General features: G+C 38.4%; 1 protein-coding gene across 1 annotated transcript; it reads right to left on the bottom strand.

Moving 5' to 3' along the window:
* Window positions 1–4,401: 4,401 nt before the first annotated feature.
* On the bottom strand, window positions 4,402–8,635 carry LOC133867132 (lysM domain-containing GPI-anchored protein 1-like). Its single transcript, XM_062303823.1, has 5 exons — window positions 7,938–8,635; window positions 6,032–6,146; window positions 5,723–5,884; window positions 4,862–4,887; window positions 4,402–4,760 (listed from the first exon to the last, which is right to left on the bottom strand). Exons 1-5 carry the CDS (start codon window positions 8,599–8,601, stop codon window positions 4,492–4,494), a joined length of 1,236 nt encoding a protein of 411 aa, XP_062159807.1. The 5' UTR covers window positions 8,602–8,635; the 3' UTR covers window positions 4,402–4,491.
* Window positions 8,636–18,706: the final 10,071 nt, after the last annotated feature.

The following is an 18,706-nucleotide window of genomic DNA, read 5'->3' as shown; positions in this document are numbered from 1 at the left end:
GTTTTTATGTTATGAGTAGTTTTACTAGACGTATTGGTATGCATAAGAGTCTTCATGAAAAAGTTCTTATGTATATTTCTATCGGATAGTCATGTGTTAAGATCATACATTGAACTTGAAAGTACATGGATACATGATTGCCCGAGTGCAAGTAATGGCATGTCTATGAGTAGAAAGGTTGATTGTTCTTGTTCTTCAGGAAAGACGTGTTAGCATGATTGAGTTTAGCTCTAGTGCTCTCATGATCTACTGACGTTCAAGGCACGAAGCTGAAATACGATTAGAGATGGTGTTGCGAGTGTTTTGTTGACGGATGTTGTCCTAGTACGGAAGAGTAAGATGCCATGTTCCTTGCTTAAGACTTATGTGTATGCGTGATATCTGTGATGGAGTGATCGTGTGCACATATGTCCAAGCGACCGATGAAAAATATTATTATAGAGGGGTCTATATGTAGAATCTTCCAAGCGGTAGATTGGAACTTCTACTTATGTTCACAGCTATGTAGTATGTTTTAAATGTTTTCTAAATAGTCGGTGTTTGCTACATTAGCTGTTGGTAAATTGTGGCTAATATAGTGTTCGCGCGACTAAAAATAAAATAAAGGTAGGTTCTTTGTGAAAACTCAGTTAGTCTTATACCACTGAGGTCTTAGTATGTTTCATGCTAAGGCGGTGAACTCATTCTTTCACCTATGCGGATGTGGATACCACCACAACCGTGTAGATGATGTTTCTTTGGCTGCAGGTACTTCGGTATAGTTGATAGGTTGGTAGCAGCGTACTTGGGATATTATGACTGTCGCCGCGACAATTGTAATTGTTGGACCACGGGTTGTCCACTATTTTATAGGTTTGGTATGGCTTGTGACGTTTGTGTCACTTATTCTTTGTTAAGCCATTATTGTCATGTAAATATCGTGTTAATAAGACTCAAACAGATAGATGTTAAATGGCTCAATGTTGTAATTAATTTGTGATAGATGTATAAGTTGTAATTTCCGCTAATCAGATTTATGTTTCCGCTGCATAGATAGATATATGTTACACTCTGATTATCTGGTGCATGTTATGGGACATGTTCCATATGTTGGCAGAGCGACACGTAGTCGTGCCACTGCGATGACTCGTTTATGTATGTATAAAAAAAAAAAAAAAAGGGTCGTCACAGTTTGTGTGCAAACAAATATCTTAAATGCGAAATTTAAATAAGACAAGATATTTGTTACGAAGTGGAAACTCTATGAAGATAAAAAAATCACTCCGGGGCAGTCAAACCCAGGAAATCCACTATCCAAAAACAAAGCTAGTTACAAGACACTCGTACTCACATAACCCTATGCAGTAGTCATACCTTTAACTCTGACCTGTAGCCCAATACGAACGCTTCCCAACCGGATCTTCTATCTAAAGGGGTTTTTGATGGATTCCTTTACCTTAGGGCCGACCCCTAAGATAGACTTCACATGAACACTTTAGCACACACCGGCAAAGGCTTGAGAGGTAGCGGATTTTCAATTCTCCCTAAACACCCTCTCAAAGCACTATGGAATTCATTACAGAATTCATACAATTTACAAGCCTAGAGCCCTCTATTTATAGGCTTAAAAGAAACCCTAAATCTGATAAAAAACAGACTCTGACTCCGGACCGTCCAGACGGAAGTTAGCCTCGTCCGGACGGTCTTCAGCGACCGCCTTTCAAAAACAGCTTTCAGAAACAGCACAATTCTGGAGGCCGTCCGGACGCTGTCTAGACATTCAAGTTGTAGGATTTTTTCTTAGCTTTCCAACGACACCAATTTCGTCTCAATCCGATACTCGAGCAGAGAGTTATGATAAAAACACTGAGACGTGTTGCCATTCCATCCGGACGGTGTTGCCCTTCCATTCGGACGTTTAACTATAACTGTCTTTCCAAAATAGCACAATTCTATCCTTATCAGGTCCACGTCCGGACTGCTTGGCCGAGCGTCTGGACGATCTTCGCTGTATCTCCTTTCCGCGCTCGTAAAGGATACCTGGAATATTCTGGAATGCTGGACATCGTCCGGACGTGTTGCCTCCGGACGTCTTATAGAAACTTTCCAAATAGTGTCGACTTCTGAAATCCAACTCCGTATAAAATTTTTAGAAATTTGACCTTGCGTCCGGACGGTGTTGCTCTGACGTCCAGACGTCTTCAACGCTGAAGCTTCTAGACACTGCGGGACGTCCGGATGGTTGCACAGGAACCGGCTGTTCTGACATGGAAATTGCATGGAATCTTCATGGACATCTTCTTAGAAACTTGTGACCATACACATGGCGTGAAATGAGACACTGTCCATATTACTTGAAGACTCTGAGTAGAACCGATAATCCTGTTAAAAAGCAACTGTTACATAAAGTGTTTTTGTCAACCAGAATGTTGCCAATATAATAACAACAACAAAGCATACATGAAATTGCTTGGAACTGCTTACTCTTGAGTTGTAGGTGGCGCAACCCCAAAATCTTCTTCCAGGATTTTTCTCTGTTCAGGAGGTCTTTAATGGTGCTGGTAAATCGCAAAAACATATGTACGACATCCCAGCACGCCCCACCGAGGAAGATCCAGTTGATAACTACGTTTGATTCAAATGTCAAAACAACAAAACAAAAGATAATTTTTTTTTAACAGCCTGATACAAAAAATTAAAAATAATAATAATAATCCTACATGAAAAGCAAACCAATGGGTTAAGAACATACCATGTCTGAAGAACGGGAAACTTCTTTCCCTCCCAAATCTTGTAGGAGACTTGATGATGTCATTCGTCCGATTGTGAACTAGATTCCGGGAGAAACAGTCGTGCAGGACCTGTGGGATGCCACAGAAATATGCATCGGCCGTATCTGCTTCAATTCCTAAGCTTGATTTGGGGAGATTCGTCGGGCCGGAGCTAGTTAGGGTCAGGGGTCAGGGTTTTCAAACATTTGGGAAAACAGGGGAGGAGGAAGACGACTTGTTCAGTTTTTAAATTTTCCTCTATTTGAAATAATATTATGTGATTATGTGGATTTTCATTAATAAAAGGTGGCATTACATGAACACGTAGGATGTCTGAGGTGTGTCTCGCGCATATACGCCGACACATGTAAGATGACATGCCTGAATGTTAATTTTGAATGGGAAATTGGACAGAGGTACCATTTCCGTCTTTTCTTATAGCACAGGTATCTCTTATGATAAAAATAAAAATTTAAGGGACAAAAAATAAAGTTTACAAACCACATGAGTGTGTAGGGTATTTAACCCTTGAGTTAATATGAATTGCTAGTTTGAAGTCCTTGAACGACTTTATTTGAATACTGTAAACGTCACTGGCAAAATTACATTTTACCCAAGTGCATGTCCGGCCAGTAGTTGTTAAAGCAATTATTAATGTGACACTAAAATGTTATATATGTATATACGTGGAGATGGGACCAAAGTCAAAAAGAACTCATTTATTGAGAATGTTCCACGCGTGGTATCTTGAAATATCTTTGTTAATAGTGCGTTTGGGAGTGTGATCAATTTTAAACAAAATTCTAGAAATTGTATTGTTTGAAGTTGTATTTTTTAAAAATTGTTATTTGAAAGCTTAGAAAATTGCATTTTCAAATGCAGGTAAGCGGCTGTATTCTTAAAAACGTATTATATTAAAACCCAAAATTCAATTTTAAAGGGCAAATTATAATTTTAACAAACGATTTACTGCGTTTTTCAAATCGTACGTTTTGAAATTGTTATTTTTTAATTGTACTTTTTAAAATCACTAATTCAAACATGTCCTTAATTATGCTTTTGACAAGCTATTGCATTGATTTTCTACAAAAGGAGATTATTGTTGCCTTTGAGTAGGATTGAGCCAAGGTTGGAATCCGAGCTACATATTCTTTGTTTGGTCTCCCAGAATTCTTGACATAGCGTAAATGTTATCGCATTATTTTAAATTTTTAAATAGCATAACATTATGTAAATGGTTAAATGTAACAAAATAAAATCTTAATCATAAAATAATTCTTACCCATTTTACTTGAAATGAAGATGATCATGTTGAGTTGACTTAGTTCGATGTTTGGAATTAACTGTAATAATATTTTTCGACTTTTTATTGTCTATGAAAATTTCTAGAAAATGGAAGTACGTACGTGTTTAAAATGTTGTAAATTGTTACTATAGTTGTTCGCACACCATTTATAGTCCAGTCAAGGAGACCTATGAACAGAGAAAACGGGTAGCGATGACTTGTCGGAGGTACCGGCCGGTGAGTCAGTAAGAAATTATAGGAAGAAATTCATGGAAAGCTTGAACTTTTTTTTAGCTATTTATATAGCTTCTTAGTGGAATGGTATCTTTGATGCATTAATTAGGAATACTAGGAATCTCTGCGTAGTTGATGAATTTGTTCATGAATTTGGGCATGCAACGACATTGTTTCTTTCAGATAGGAAGTATCTGATGAAGATCGGTCGAAGCCATTTTATCACATGAAATAATAAAGGACGGCAAGGGCCGGTAGCAATAAATTGTAAGATGAAACTTGACCAAGCAATCCGCCATTATCAGAAATGTTAGAACTCTGTTTACTCCTTGGAGCAGAGGCACCAGTCCCAATTGTGGCTCCATTAGAACCTGGAAATGGGGATGGAGATGGAGATGGTCCAGATGGAGATACTGTTACAAATGGGACTAGTGGAGAAGGCGATGACGGAGATGATCCCGTAGGTGCGGCTGCACTGTAGTTTTGCTTATCTGCATGAAAATTGAAAAGTATATATAATTCACTATATATATATAGCAGATAATTCGAGTTTTGAAATCCTGAGTTCGGCATCTATTGATGCTGGTCATACCTGTGCACTGAGAAGAATTTGCTAGACTGCAAAAACAGGGATGAAGCATTACAAGCATATTCTTTAAGAAAATAAATAAATTATAATAGAAAAGAAGAGGATACATTTAATTATGTAGGTTATGAAAATTTCACATTTTATTTAATGACGTTAGGCTTCAAGGAGGGAGGGTTGCATAGATGACTTGATTGGACTAAACCTTAATTAGTTGGGTGTGAATTTATGTACGTGAGTTAATTATATTGATGAAGTGTGGATTTTTATTTTTATTTTTTTTTTTCGGATTTGTCCAGAGTTTTGCCATCATAATCTTGTATTATCAAAATTTGAAATGTTGGTATCACATAAAAAAAAGAATAAAAAGAAAAAAAAGTCACCCTTACTATTAGAGTTTTGCATTAAAGCAAAGGACTAACAGGGAAAATGTTACTTATGCTCATATATAATTTATAAAAATACAAATTTTCTTTCGAGAATTTCTTTTTTAAAAATAAATAAATAAATAAATATCCTAACTGTGGGTCATCAAATGTTTAGTTTTTTTAAAAGAAAAAAAAAATTAAAATTAAAAACAGGAGTATTTTGACATCATCCATTAGGATTTAACTGAAAATACTATTGGAAAGATAAAAACTTAACCATGCAAATTTTGATAATTCAAAAAGTTATAATTACAAAATCCTTGACAGTTTGAAAGTAAGTGAAGTTTCTCTTATTAATTTTTATTTTTTTCACCTGCTTTTGGGTACAAATTAAAGCATTATGTTAAATGTAAATACTCTTTCAAGTTTCTGAAGATTTCCTTGTCTCTTGCTGGATCTTTTTGAATGTAGCAGTAGAAAAAGATGATGCTGACATTACCTTCGGAAAATTCTGCGCCCACTATGGCCACGGTACACGCAAGTGCTGACATTGCAACCAGCTGCCGTTTGCTTGACATATGCATCGCCAATAAAAAGATTAGATCCGTTGCACTGTAAATGGGAGCATGGGACAGCGATGCCAGATGGAAAACATTTCAAGCTGATCGATCATGAGCAGCAAGAAAGGCAAAACACAGATCGATGTCAATTAAGCTATATATATATATATATATATATATATATCTGATCGAAGAATGCAAACATGTAAAGTGATCAAACAAGGAGATTTTGTGTATATATGCCTCACTTGAGATCGTCTGTTCCACAAATGCATTTGATGCAGTTGTTGGCAGTCAGAGCATACGAACCATTTGGCACTATTAGACTCTCGTTGTACCAGTTCAGATTTGCCGAAGAACATGCTGCATCAATCATAAATTTACAGAAGATTATATTAATAAAACCTGATATATATATATATATATATATATATATATAATTTAAGATTTTTGGCCATGAAAGGACGTCAGTCTATCTTAAAAAAGATTACATGAAGCACTACTTTTGTTTGCACCCATATAGGCCAAACGCTTGGACAATTCACAACGGGATCTTTTCTAATTGAGTTTCAACCGGAGAGGAACCCTCCAGTATTACTAACTGGCTCTTCTCCAGTTTCTCTCAACTAAAGAGGATCTAGTTCCATCTAATTCGCAGTTCGAGTTGTATTGAAGTATAAGATGTAAGACTATAAAGTTTAATTCTAATCCGACTTCTTATTTAATTAAATGGGCCACACTCTTTGGTCTTAACGCTTTAATTTTGTATTAGGTTCACAAGTCGTGTAAAACATTGTTAGTTTTAAATGTCTTGTGTCGGGTTCGAGTGATGTCAAGACATAGATATATGACTATATAGATCAATCTTAACTCGGCTTATTTAATTAAATAAGTCAGCCATTTCAACCATTTAATTTCGTATTAGATTTATATCGAATTTGTGTATCATGTAAAAAATTGTTTGCTTAAATAACTCAGCTAAGTGACATGATAAAAATAAAAAAAATAAAAACAAACCAGGTAGCGCCAAAGAAAACCAAATCAACCTTTAGAGAAATTAATTAGCCTCTGGAAAGACTAGTTGAGGGAGAAGGAAACAGGTGTGGATATATCAATCTCTTGTATTATATATTTACGTCACAAGCCAAATTACCAAATTACTTGCTTGTACATAAAAACAATGGTAGGATATTTATCCATGGGTAACCCCTGACCCAGAAAATATGAAAAGTGCTAACTTGACGTGTACAACATTCCACATTTACTGACTCTTCTTGCCTTTGGTGAACAAAATTTCACATATAGTCTAATTAAGTTTACATTGGTGCCTCTGTGCTGACCTGACTGATTTTCTTGACCAATAGGTAGGTAATAGGTAGGTGTGTAATTAAATATACGGGTGGATAATATTCTTATTTCGCATTTGCCTTTGCACTTTGTGAAGATCAAATTTTAGTATCCACTCATAACCGCAGATAGGTAGGCGGTTTTTTTTTTATACTAGCTAGTTGCCCGTGACAAATTAAACTATTATATATGAGTAATTCTAAACTATTATATATGAGTAATTTTAGGCTTTTTTTTTTTTTTTTTGTCCTCTTCCTCTGGGAGAAACGTTGTTTTATATGACAAATTAAACTATTATATATGAGTAATTTTAGGCTTTTTTTTTTTTTTTTTTTTGTGTCCTCTTCCTCCGGGAGAAACATTGTTTTATATGACAAATTAAACTATTATATATGAGTAATTCTAAATGTCATACACATGTCACTCTTGTGTCCCTCTAGAAATGATGTGATTTTTAAAATCACCATGCGATCAAAATTCAATTTTGATCAATCACAAGCCCAACGGTGATTTTAAAAGTCACCTTATTTTTAGAGGAATACAAAAATGACATGAGTACAACATCTAGCATTACTCATTATATATCTACATGGAGTTAAGGGTTTTTTTTTTTATATAGATAAATGGAGTTAAGGGTTGAAAATCGGTTTGTGATCTATATAGATGGACGGATAGCAAATGGAGGACAGCTTTTAACCACCTATCTGAACACTCCTACCAGTAACGAGTAAGTGCAAATTATAGCAGGACAAAACATGAACATAAGAACCTCAAAAGTGTCACAAACTATATATATATTCTACTAACCTGAAATTGGAACAGCCAGTATATCTCCAGGATCAACGACCAGTCGTGCAAGCCCATTGACGGCCTCCAAGTCCACAACAGTTGTGCCGAATTCCAGTCCTATGCCGCTCAAGCTCTCTCCTCTCTGCACCACATACGACATGTACACCGTGGCGACCCCATTGTTACTGTTGTTGAAGCAGGTGCAAGGCAACGGTATCAGTAAACTCTGCCTGCTCAACAACTGATTATCGCCATTAATGCCATTCGCACTCCTAATTTGCTCGGCACTCACAAGCCCGCCATATCCGTCTGCTATGGATTCTACACTGTCAGCTGCCCGGACTCCGTAAGTGGTTGACATGGAACGCCGGATACCGTCCACGCAGGGACACGAAATGGGTATTTTGAAAACAGAGTTTGCTCGAAGAATTTGATTCCCTAGGGATGGAATTGAAGGGTTGATGGAGTTAGCGGCGAGGATGTCAGTTATGTTTACTTGGAACCGAGATGCGATCTCAGAGATCTTGGAGTCCCAGGGTAAGATATAGGAGAGAAGAGAGGTGCATGAGTCTGAGGAGCTACAGGGTTCGATTACAGATTTTGCATGCATTAGGGAAGGAAGAACTAAGAATGAAAGAGCTGGGAGGAACAGAGGATGAAGAAGTTGGAATAGAGTTCTCATTTTTTTTGTTTTGTTTTTTAGCACTTGGAAAAAACACAACAGTGAGTGAAGATTTTTTTTTTTGTCCTTTACATTATTTCAATGATTTTGGATGAAAGTTGTTAGGTGTAGGCATTAACACTGTAACAGAGTAGAGGCCATTCTGGATGGATATAGCTGAAGAGTTGTTTGAAAAGAGGATGGGATGGTATGTTAGGGTACGGTATCTAACTCAAAGGTAAGACCAGACCGACCAGTCATTGAATCATAGGACAAAGTCAAAAAAGAGTTGGTCGGGCAATTCTTAAAGCAGGGCATCAGTTGGATCATGCCCAGTCTTTGTACAGGACCAAAAAAAAGTAAAAAAGTGAGATCTAGGAATGGCTATTTTTACGTAAAATTATCGAATTAGGGTTTAATCTTATCAGTCTCGGTCATTAATGGGTTGACTCGCTTTATGCATTTAATAAACGAGTCAATCTCAAGTCAATCCGCTTAACCGATGTTCAGAGGCGAAACCAAGATTTTTTGTAAGGAGGAATCTTTGACTTTCCCGAATCTACCAATCCTCTGCATAACTCAGATAATGTAGATATATTTTGAAAATCTGAATGCTATGGCACATCAAGCTTATGATGCTCCAATTGAAATTTCAAACATAATTTTTCTTGCTCATTAAAATCTTTAAGATAAAACTTATCAGCTAATTTGCATATATCATCAATTTTAAATGATTTCTATGCATTTTTAGGGCTTAAAGCAACGCTAAGAATGAGGAGTTCTACAGCTTGTTCACCAAATCTATTTTTCAATTCTTGTAATTGAAAGTCTATTGCAGCAGTAAATATATCAGCTCTAAAATGATGCTCAACTGTTGTCAAAGACCCTTCATCTTGACGACGAGGTCGACCTCGAGCTCTACTGTAATGAGCATTCATATCAAGATTATCAATATCATTTTCTTCACAATATGATTTAAAAATAGCAAGCAAAGGCTCCAACCCATCTCTCCTCTTTTGAATGAGTAATTGTGTAGTTGAAACTTGACTCATGGCATTTAAAATGTATACAGATTTTTGTTGCAAAGTTTGACACAACATATTAGTGAGTCCCATAATATCTTTTATCAAATGCAATATCAAAATAAATTCAAATGATGTTAGCTGCAAATAGATTGATAATGAGATGATCATCGAGTATCTCCAGGTCGTTGCAAAGTACCAATTTGGCTTGCCCCCTTTCCAGTCTCAATTTTATTAGAAACAGTCAAACTTTCAATTTTAGCAGCTTGAACAGATTGTAATTCTTTATGACGTTTAGAAAAACCACCAACAATATTGATAATAAAAGCCAACTGAATAAAGAACTGATGAATATGCTTGGCTTCTCTAAATGCTGCAACTAAAGCTTGTTAGTTTGTGATTGGCTACATTCTGTTGGAGAAAATCACTTCTATGTAGTGATGCTTAATAAATAGGGAAGCTGTTATTTTCAGAGTCTACATTTCAGTTATATGCTTCAAGAAGACTCTGTGCAGATATCAAGACAGTAAAGATCAAGCCCCTTGCATTCGTCCGAACGATGTGGTATTCGGTCCGCACGCTCATCTGTCAAGCGTCATCTGTCCGGACGCGAGAACTTCCCATCTAGACCTCCCATCTGTGTCTAGAAGCTTCGAACTATTCTCGGTTGCATTCGTCTGGACATCTTAGCAACACGTCTAGACGTCTCAGCAACACGTTCAGATGTCTTTCAGTATTCAACAAGTAAACGGATTTCTTTCCAAAACACAGATATGGGAAGACAGCTGAAACCGTCCGGATGACATGACTATTCCGTCCGGACGCTATCCTTGATAAAACAAGTCGTGCAGAAGACGTTCAATCATCCTGACGTCAGACTCCACTATCTGAACACTCAGGCCTTAATATGGAAATTGTGTGCAACAAAAGTGCAACCGTCCGAACGCTAGGGCAACACCGTCCGTACGCGACCTTATTCAGGAAAGAATATTCAGCGAATTTGGAAAGCCGGTTGCACAGTTGTCCGTCCGGACGCCCTCAGCTATCGTCCAGACGCCGCCTAGAGAAAACCGAATCAGTGTCGATTTAGGTTTTCTATAGCCTATAAATAGACACCTCTAGGCATGTAATTTGTAAGAATTCAGTATTGAATTCCGTCGAGCTTAGAGAGTATATTTTAGGAGTTGTTGTGCTGCTCACTCTCAAGCAATTGCTATTGTGTGTTGCTGCTGTGCTAAAATTAAAGTCTATCTTAGGGAGGAACCCTAAGGTAAAGAATTCCATTGAAGACTCCTTCAAGTAGGAGACTTGGTTAGGAAGCATTCACGATGGGTTTCGTGTCAAAGTCATAGGGACGATCGTTGCATCAGGGTATGTGAGTGTTATTTTCTATGTACTAGCTTTGTCTTCTGAATAGTGGAAATCCTAGGTTTGGCTACCCCGGAGTAGTTTTTCTCTTCATAGAGTTTCCACTTCGTTAACAATATACTTTTGTCATTTAAATTCCGCTTTTACATTATTTTGTTAATACATTGTGCACACACACACACGGTTAAATAGAAGTCTCTTTATTTTTCATTTGGTATCAGAGCTTGGTACACTCTGGTTAAGATTAAATTCTTGAGTGTGATCATTTATTCATTTCTAGTTTTTTTTTGTCTATCTTTGTGATGGAAAAGGTGAACTCCAAAGGATGTGTGACAAATTGTTTGAACAATTTGAAAGTTGTACAACTTCTAGCATAGATCATCTTCAAAGACTTAAAAGTTTTGAAATAGAAAAAGATGTGTTTATTGAAAAAATTAAGTCTTTAGAAGATGCTCTAATGCACTCAAAATTGCCTTTGGAAAAAACCTTTTGATTCTGTTATGAGTAATGATGATGCTACCTCTTCTGCACATGCTATGTGTACTTATAAAACTATGTTTGTCAAACCTAGCATGTCTATACATCATACTCATACTACTAGTGGGAATAAGGGTAAAAGGTACAATTCTATCCCCCTACTTGTCATTATTGTGGTATTAGGGGCCATATTCACCCTAATTGCTTTCAATTACGCTCTCAGAAGCCTTGGGATAAAGAGCATGTACCTAGGGAAGATGAGCTTGGTATTAAAAATCAAGTCAGGACCTTATGTGATCAAGTTAAGCTCATCAGTAAAAAATTAGGTAGCCTTGCCCCTCATGAGAAAAACTTTGTATTGTCTAAAGGAAAGTGAAAAACGGAAATTGATTTCTAAAAATAAATAGCAAGTGTGTGCATAAAGTGTCAACAAAAATAACAATACGGAAAATAAATGACACAAGGATTTTTGTTAACGAAGTGGAAACTCAATTAAGAGAAAAACCACTCCGGGGCAGCCAAACTCAGGATATCCATTATTCAGAAGACAAAGCTAGATACAAAGCAGTAACACTCACATACCCCTGATGCAGTGGTTGTATCTTGCTCTCTAACGTGTAACCCAACACGAAAGCTTCCCAACCAGGTCTCCTACCTAAAAGGGTCTTCAATGGAATCATTTATCTTAGGGTCGTCCCCTAAGATAGACTTCAGTTGTAGCGCAGCAACAGCACACTTGCAATGGCTTGAGAGAGAATGAATCAGCTTCGATAACTTCACAAAATAACCCTCAAAGCTCTAAAGGAATTCAATACCGAATTCTTGTAGTTCTCAATGCCCAGGGGCCTCTATTTATAGGCTGGGGGTTCAAATGGGCGACTGCAGTTATATGTACGGACGCCGTCCGGACGGTGAACCTGAGCCGTCTGGATGGACAACTGTGCGACCAGAATTTCTGAGATTTTCGCTAAAAATCTTTCCTATTTGAGAGCCGCGTCCGGACGGTGAGACACTGTTGTCCGGACGGTCGCATGTCCGCTACAAGTAATTTCCATATAAGGCTTTCGCGCGTCCGGACCAAGGGGGATGGCGGTCCGGACAGTTGATCTTCAACACGCAATTTCCATATCTGTGGTGCGCGCGTCCGGACCATGATAGGCAGTCGTCCGGACGGTTGAAGTTGAATACGCAATTTCCATATCAGGTGCACGCGCGTCCGGACGATGGCAGACTGGCGTCCGGACAGTTGAATTTGAATTACGATTCTTACCTTAAGGAGAAGCGCGTCCGGACGGGAATCCACATCGTCTGGATGGTTGCATTAATCTTCCCATAAATGAACTTGGAAAGAATCTGAAGCTTGGTCGAATACTGAGAGGCGTCCGAACGGAAATCCACGTCGTTCGGACGAATGATGCTAGGTCTGTCTGGGCGTCCGGACGATATGGCACGTCGTCCGGACAGATGGAACAGTGGACAGATGGGCGTCCAGAAGAGATGGCACGATCGTGCGGACGGCTGACAGGGAACTGACTTTTCTGACTGCGGAATCTTCTGAAACACTTCTGAATAGCGAAATCCCTTGTAAAACAACATCTTTACATACAAGTGATTTTGTCCAAATAGAATGAGGCCAATCACAAACTAACAGAACGAATACCCCTAATTAGCATGTTTGGATTAAGAAAAGTGACAATCTTTGTTTAGTTGCCCATACTGCTTTAAAAGTTCTAGATACTTGCTTGTGGTATTTGGATAGTGCTTGCTCCAAACATATGACAGGTGACAAGACACTTCTCAAAGATATTCAGATGGGCAGAGGAGGAAGAATTACCTTTGGAGATAAAAGTCAGACCAAGGTAATCGGCAAAGGACAAATTGACATTCCAGGGTTAGTGGTATCTCCAAAAGCCCTATATGTGGAGGAGCTCAAGGCAAATCTCCTTAGCATTAGCCAATTCTGTGATGATGACCTGGTTGTCCAATTCTCCAAAAAGGAATGCAACATCCTTGACAATTGTGGAAAGTGGCAAATGGGAGGAGAAAGGACTATTGACAACTGCTATGGCCTCCCTAGCCTCTCTTCAGATTCCCAGATCATTTGCAACAAAGCAACCATTGATGACAGTGAACTGTGGCATCAATGGTTGGGTCATTTAAACTTCATAAATATGCTCAAGATTGCCAAGAAGGAAATTTTCAAAGATCTTCCTAAAATGAAAGAAACTGAGAAAGGAGTTTGTGGTCCATGCTAGTTAGGAAAACAGACTCGTGCTGCTCACAAGAAAACTTCAGGTATTCTAACTTCCCAAAATTTAGAATTGCTGCATATGGATCTCATGGGTCCCACCCGGACCTCTAGTCTCGATGGGACGAAATATATTCTGGTTATTGTAGTTGACTATTCCCGGTGCACATGGGCTCTTCTTCTCCGGGAAAAGTCTGATGTTTTTGACGTCGCCTAACAATTGTTCAAAAAAATCCAGATATAGCAAAATTTTCCCATCATGAGGATCCACAGTGATCATGGCAGAGAATTTGAGAATGCTCATTTTGAAGAATTATGTCTATCTTGTGGCATTCAGCATGAGTTTTCTTCTCCTATTACTCCTCAACAATGGGGTTGTGGAGCAGAAAAATAGAGTTATACAGGAGATGGCCCGAGTAATGATTCATTCTAAAAATCTTGCTCAACACTTTTGGGGAGAAGCAGTCAATACTGCATGCCACATCATCAATAGAGTCTACTTGAGGCCAGAGACTAGCAAGACACCTTACGAGATATGGTGAGGTAAGAAACCCACAGTTAAATACTTTCGAATTTTTGATAATAAATGCTATATTCTTCGAGATAGGAAAAATCTAGGAAAGTTTAATCCCAAAAGTGATGAAGGCATATTCTTGGGATACTCCACTAACAGTCATTCTTACAAGGTCTACAACACCAGAACAGAAACAATGATGGAGTCTATTAATGTGGTCATTGATGATGAAATTGGGGCACCAAGCAAGGGGGAGATTCCTCAGTCCTTCCCAAAAGCACTACCCTGTCCCATAGAGGATGTGAGCAAGCCTTCCTCTTCAACAGCTGATCCTGTATCTATACCTCCAGTTCTCTCCTGTAGCAATAGATGCTCCTCCTGACTCGCTTGAAGCTGTGCCTACTAAGGAAACTGATCCTACATCAAACCTAGATCCAAAGTCAATAAATCCTCCAAAAGAGCCCGCCTCTAGGTCAAGCTCAATCATCCCCCGAGCCAGCTTCTTGGGAATCATAATTGAAAATAAATATTGACTTCTAACAGAACCAAGTGTGTGTGTTTGTGTGCAACAAAATATCTTAAATGTAGAATTTAAAGAAGACAAGATATTTGTTACGAAGTGGAAAATCTGTGAAGAGAAAAACCACTCTGGGGCAGCCAAACCCAGGATATCCACTATACTGAAAACAAAGCTAGTTACAAGACACTCGTACTCATATACCCTTATGCAGTAGTCATACATTTAACTCTGACACGAAGCCTATCGTGAAAGCTTCCCAACCAAGTCTCCTACTTGAAAGGGTCTTCAATGGATTCTTTTACCTTAGGATCGATCCTTAAGATAGACTTCACACGAATTGTTGAGCACACACTGGCAACGGCTTGAGAGCTAGCAGATCTTTGATTCTCCCTAAACACCCTCTCAAAGCTAAGAGAATTCAATACCGAATTCTGTACAATTGACAAGCCTAGGGCCCTCTATTTGTAGGCTTACAGAAAACCTAAAACTACTGAGATTCAGACTGGCTGTCGAGCGTTCGAACGGAAGTTAGCCACGTCTGAACAGTCTTCTGCGATATCCTTTCAGAAATAGCACAATTCTATCCTTATCAGGTCCACGTTCAGATGGCTTGGCCGAGCGTCCGGAAGGCCTTCGCTATAACTCCTTCTTGTGTTCGAACAGAACACTAGATTATTCTAAAATGTTGGACAGCGTCCGAATGTGTTGCCATGTCATCCGAACGACTTGCAGAGACTTCCCTTACAGTGTCGGCTTCTGAAATCCAACTCTGCGTTGAATACTGATTGACCTAGTCATCCGGACGGTGTTGCTCTGTCATCCGGATGTCTTCAAAGCAAACTGCTGGACACTGCGGGGCATCCAGATGCCTTCAAAGGCCCGTCCGAACGATTGCACAGGAACTTGTTCTGACTTGGAACTTGCATGGAATCTTCATGGACATCTTCTAGAAACTTGTGACCATACACATGGCATGAAATGAGACACTGTTCATATTACTTGAAGACTCTGAATGGAACCGATAATCCTGTTAAAAAACAACCATTACATAAAGTGTTTTTGTCATCCAGAATGTAGCCAACATAAAATACTAACAAACTTCCTCTTTGGCCATTCTGGGACAAAAAACACTTGACCGGTTTGGAAATACATTCTCTGTCCAAAAACAAAAAATGCTCTCCCTTTTTGTCACAAAAGGACAAAGGGTAAACATAGTATAAAGAAAAATCATAACCAAAACAAAAATAAGAGAAAAGAACAAGGTTAGGTCTTCAACAAGAAATCAGCACATACATGTATCTAAACCTGAGAAAACAATCAGATAGCTCGTCAAAAATACGCAAACATATAAAGAAGAGTCCAGTAATCAATGAGCATAAATTTCCTTGCAGACAGAAATTTTTCAATAGTCAATTAAACTCATGTAATGCGTGTGTGTGTGTGTGATGACTTTCTCAATAAGGTATGAAGTTCACTAATATGACTTAAATCACCCGGATTTTCTAAATAAGAGAGAAAATCAATGTTAGATCTGTCAAAGGTCAAACCTTATTTTACTTGGGCCTAGCCACCCTCATCTGATGTACTCCCCCTAAGCTGCAACACTTTTATTTTACTTTGTCCTTTAGTGACTGTCTATTTCCGCAATGATTTGGTCACTGACTATTTCTATAGGGACAAGTTCAAGAACAGATTTAGAACACAAAAGCAGTGTATCTTTTTATTTATCCATATTTATTCAAATTTGAATGCTTTTTATCACTTGGTGCTACAACTTAGAAAGAATGCCAGAATTTATGGGTTCTAGGCTCAACTTGACCATCTTAGCAAAAAAAAATCTCTCTCATTTAGAATTTCCAGAAGCTAAAATTCAGAGAAAAAAAAAAAAAAAAAAAAAACCTTAGGGGAGCCTTGGATAGTGCACATTTTTCATTGCATGAGAAAAGCAAATATCTAGTAAAGATGCAGCAGGAAAACTCAGCACATATTAGATTTAAAATCTTAACCATATGAATGTATATTCTATCAAGGAACAGAGAACTGTCAAGACAGATAAATATACATGAGATAATTGAAAAATTTAGAAGAAACCTTGCATCAAATCCCCCCCTTTTTTTATTATTAAAAACAAATCAACATGCATAAAAGGAAAAGAAAAGACAATCAGTCCAAGCATGTAGGGTAAGGACAAACCTGACCTCAGGGAGAGAGGTTTACCTATACCAAGACAGAAAAGCAGTTGCCTGACGTGCTTTGTCTGTCATCCTTATGAAATACCTACATAAATTTTTCAAGACAACAAGAGAAACTATATAGGGATAAAAAAATGGTTCCATAGCATGCACAATATATTACAATATAAAAGATGCAATGCAAGTGTACCTGACATGCACTAAGATTTAGGAACCTCATTCCTAGGCATGTGTGACCTCACCTACTAGGTGGGTCTGCTTCCCCTAAGGAAGTGAGTGTCCCTATCCTGTCCTCCATCCTTTGGCTGCAGATCCATATATCTGATCAAGCTTTGCATAAAGCTACCAGCAATGGGCACTTCTTCATAGGATGGATCCTTTTTAGGCTTCTGCCACTTTTCCTCATGATGCTGAGATTTGTTCTTCTTTGGCAACTAGGCCTGTTTTACAGAAACAAACCTCTACTGTTGTCACTGATGCCTTGGAGCATGATATCTTGCATGAGGTCTAGACTTTTTAGGTGGGTATTTCTGAGGCTATGGACCCCTGGGTCTGACATGACTATTAACTCCACATTGGTGACATATGGGAATTTTGTGCACTGGTGGAGCATACCTGGATAATTTTCTCTAAGCCTGATGCTTCCTAGGAGGTCTGGTGCTAGCAGAATCTTTCTTTGGTAACTCCTTCACTTTAGACCTCTGAACAAGTACATGGGGGCACTTGGGTTGGATGTGACCGCTCAACCCACAGTGATGGCAAATAGGGACAAACTTTTGAGTGGGTTGTCTCTTATGTGGAGGAAAATATTTTGTCTTGGAATGTTCTTCAACATCTTTCTCCTTCTTAGGAGCATTCTTCTTATTCCAAGTTCTTGGGAATTTTAACTGAGCACAATTTGGTCTAATATGTCCTACCATCCCACAATGATGACATGTAGGTAGGCTTCTATCTGCAGAATGCTCAGACTTTGCAGGAGTAGTATTATCATTCTCACAAGAAATCATAATAGTCTTACCTTTTTCATTCTGAGGCTCTGAACCTGAAGGCTTAAAAAACACAGTTCTGGAAGTAGAAGCAATGTTGGAGGAATCAGTAGCTACATACGCGATACCAGTTTTGTCAGATGAGCACTTCTGACCTGTCAACATCTGAGCTATCTTGTTGTCTGAGAACTTCTCCAACTGTAACTGTGCATCCATCAGTTTATCTTCCAAGTCCGTGATCTTTTGAAGTAATGTGTCTCTCTCTGTCTTCATCGTGTTCAGCTTTATCACCTTCTTGATTGGACTCTCTCTGCTTCATGAGTTCCATGTACATGACACAATATTCCTTTTTTAGTTCTTCGTCACCATGCTCAAAGTAGTAAAGATCATCCTAATTTTCATGTGGAGCCACACGTGTTAGACACTTCTCAGGAGATTCTTCTTCTTTCTCAGACTCATTGCTGAGAGTTGCAATGTAGGCCTTCCCTTTAGCCTGTTTAAGATTTGCACATTCAGTTCTCATGTGCCCAAAGCCAAAGCACTCACAACATCTCTGACCTCTTGGATCTTCTTCTGGCTCGGCTTCACTAGGAATTTCCCTCAGTCCTTCAATGAATTTATCAATCTTCATCAATTTATTGATCTTGTTGGTGATCATGGCTAACTCTTCTTCATTGTCTGAGCCTTCATCTGATAAGACTTTGCTTTTAGTTGCTTTTAGTTACTAGGGGTAGGGAATACTCATAAGTTTGAAGAGATCCCACCAACTCTTCAATCTTCATAAAATCTAAGTCCTTGC

This window comes from Alnus glutinosa, chromosome 4 (assembly GCF_958979055.1).
Source record: "Alnus glutinosa chromosome 4, dhAlnGlut1.1, whole genome shotgun sequence".
Classification (NCBI taxonomy): Eukaryota; Viridiplantae; Streptophyta; class Magnoliopsida; order Fagales; family Betulaceae; genus Alnus; species Alnus glutinosa.
Note: the sequence above shows the minus strand (reverse complement) of the source record. Positions and strands in the feature narration are given on the sequence as shown.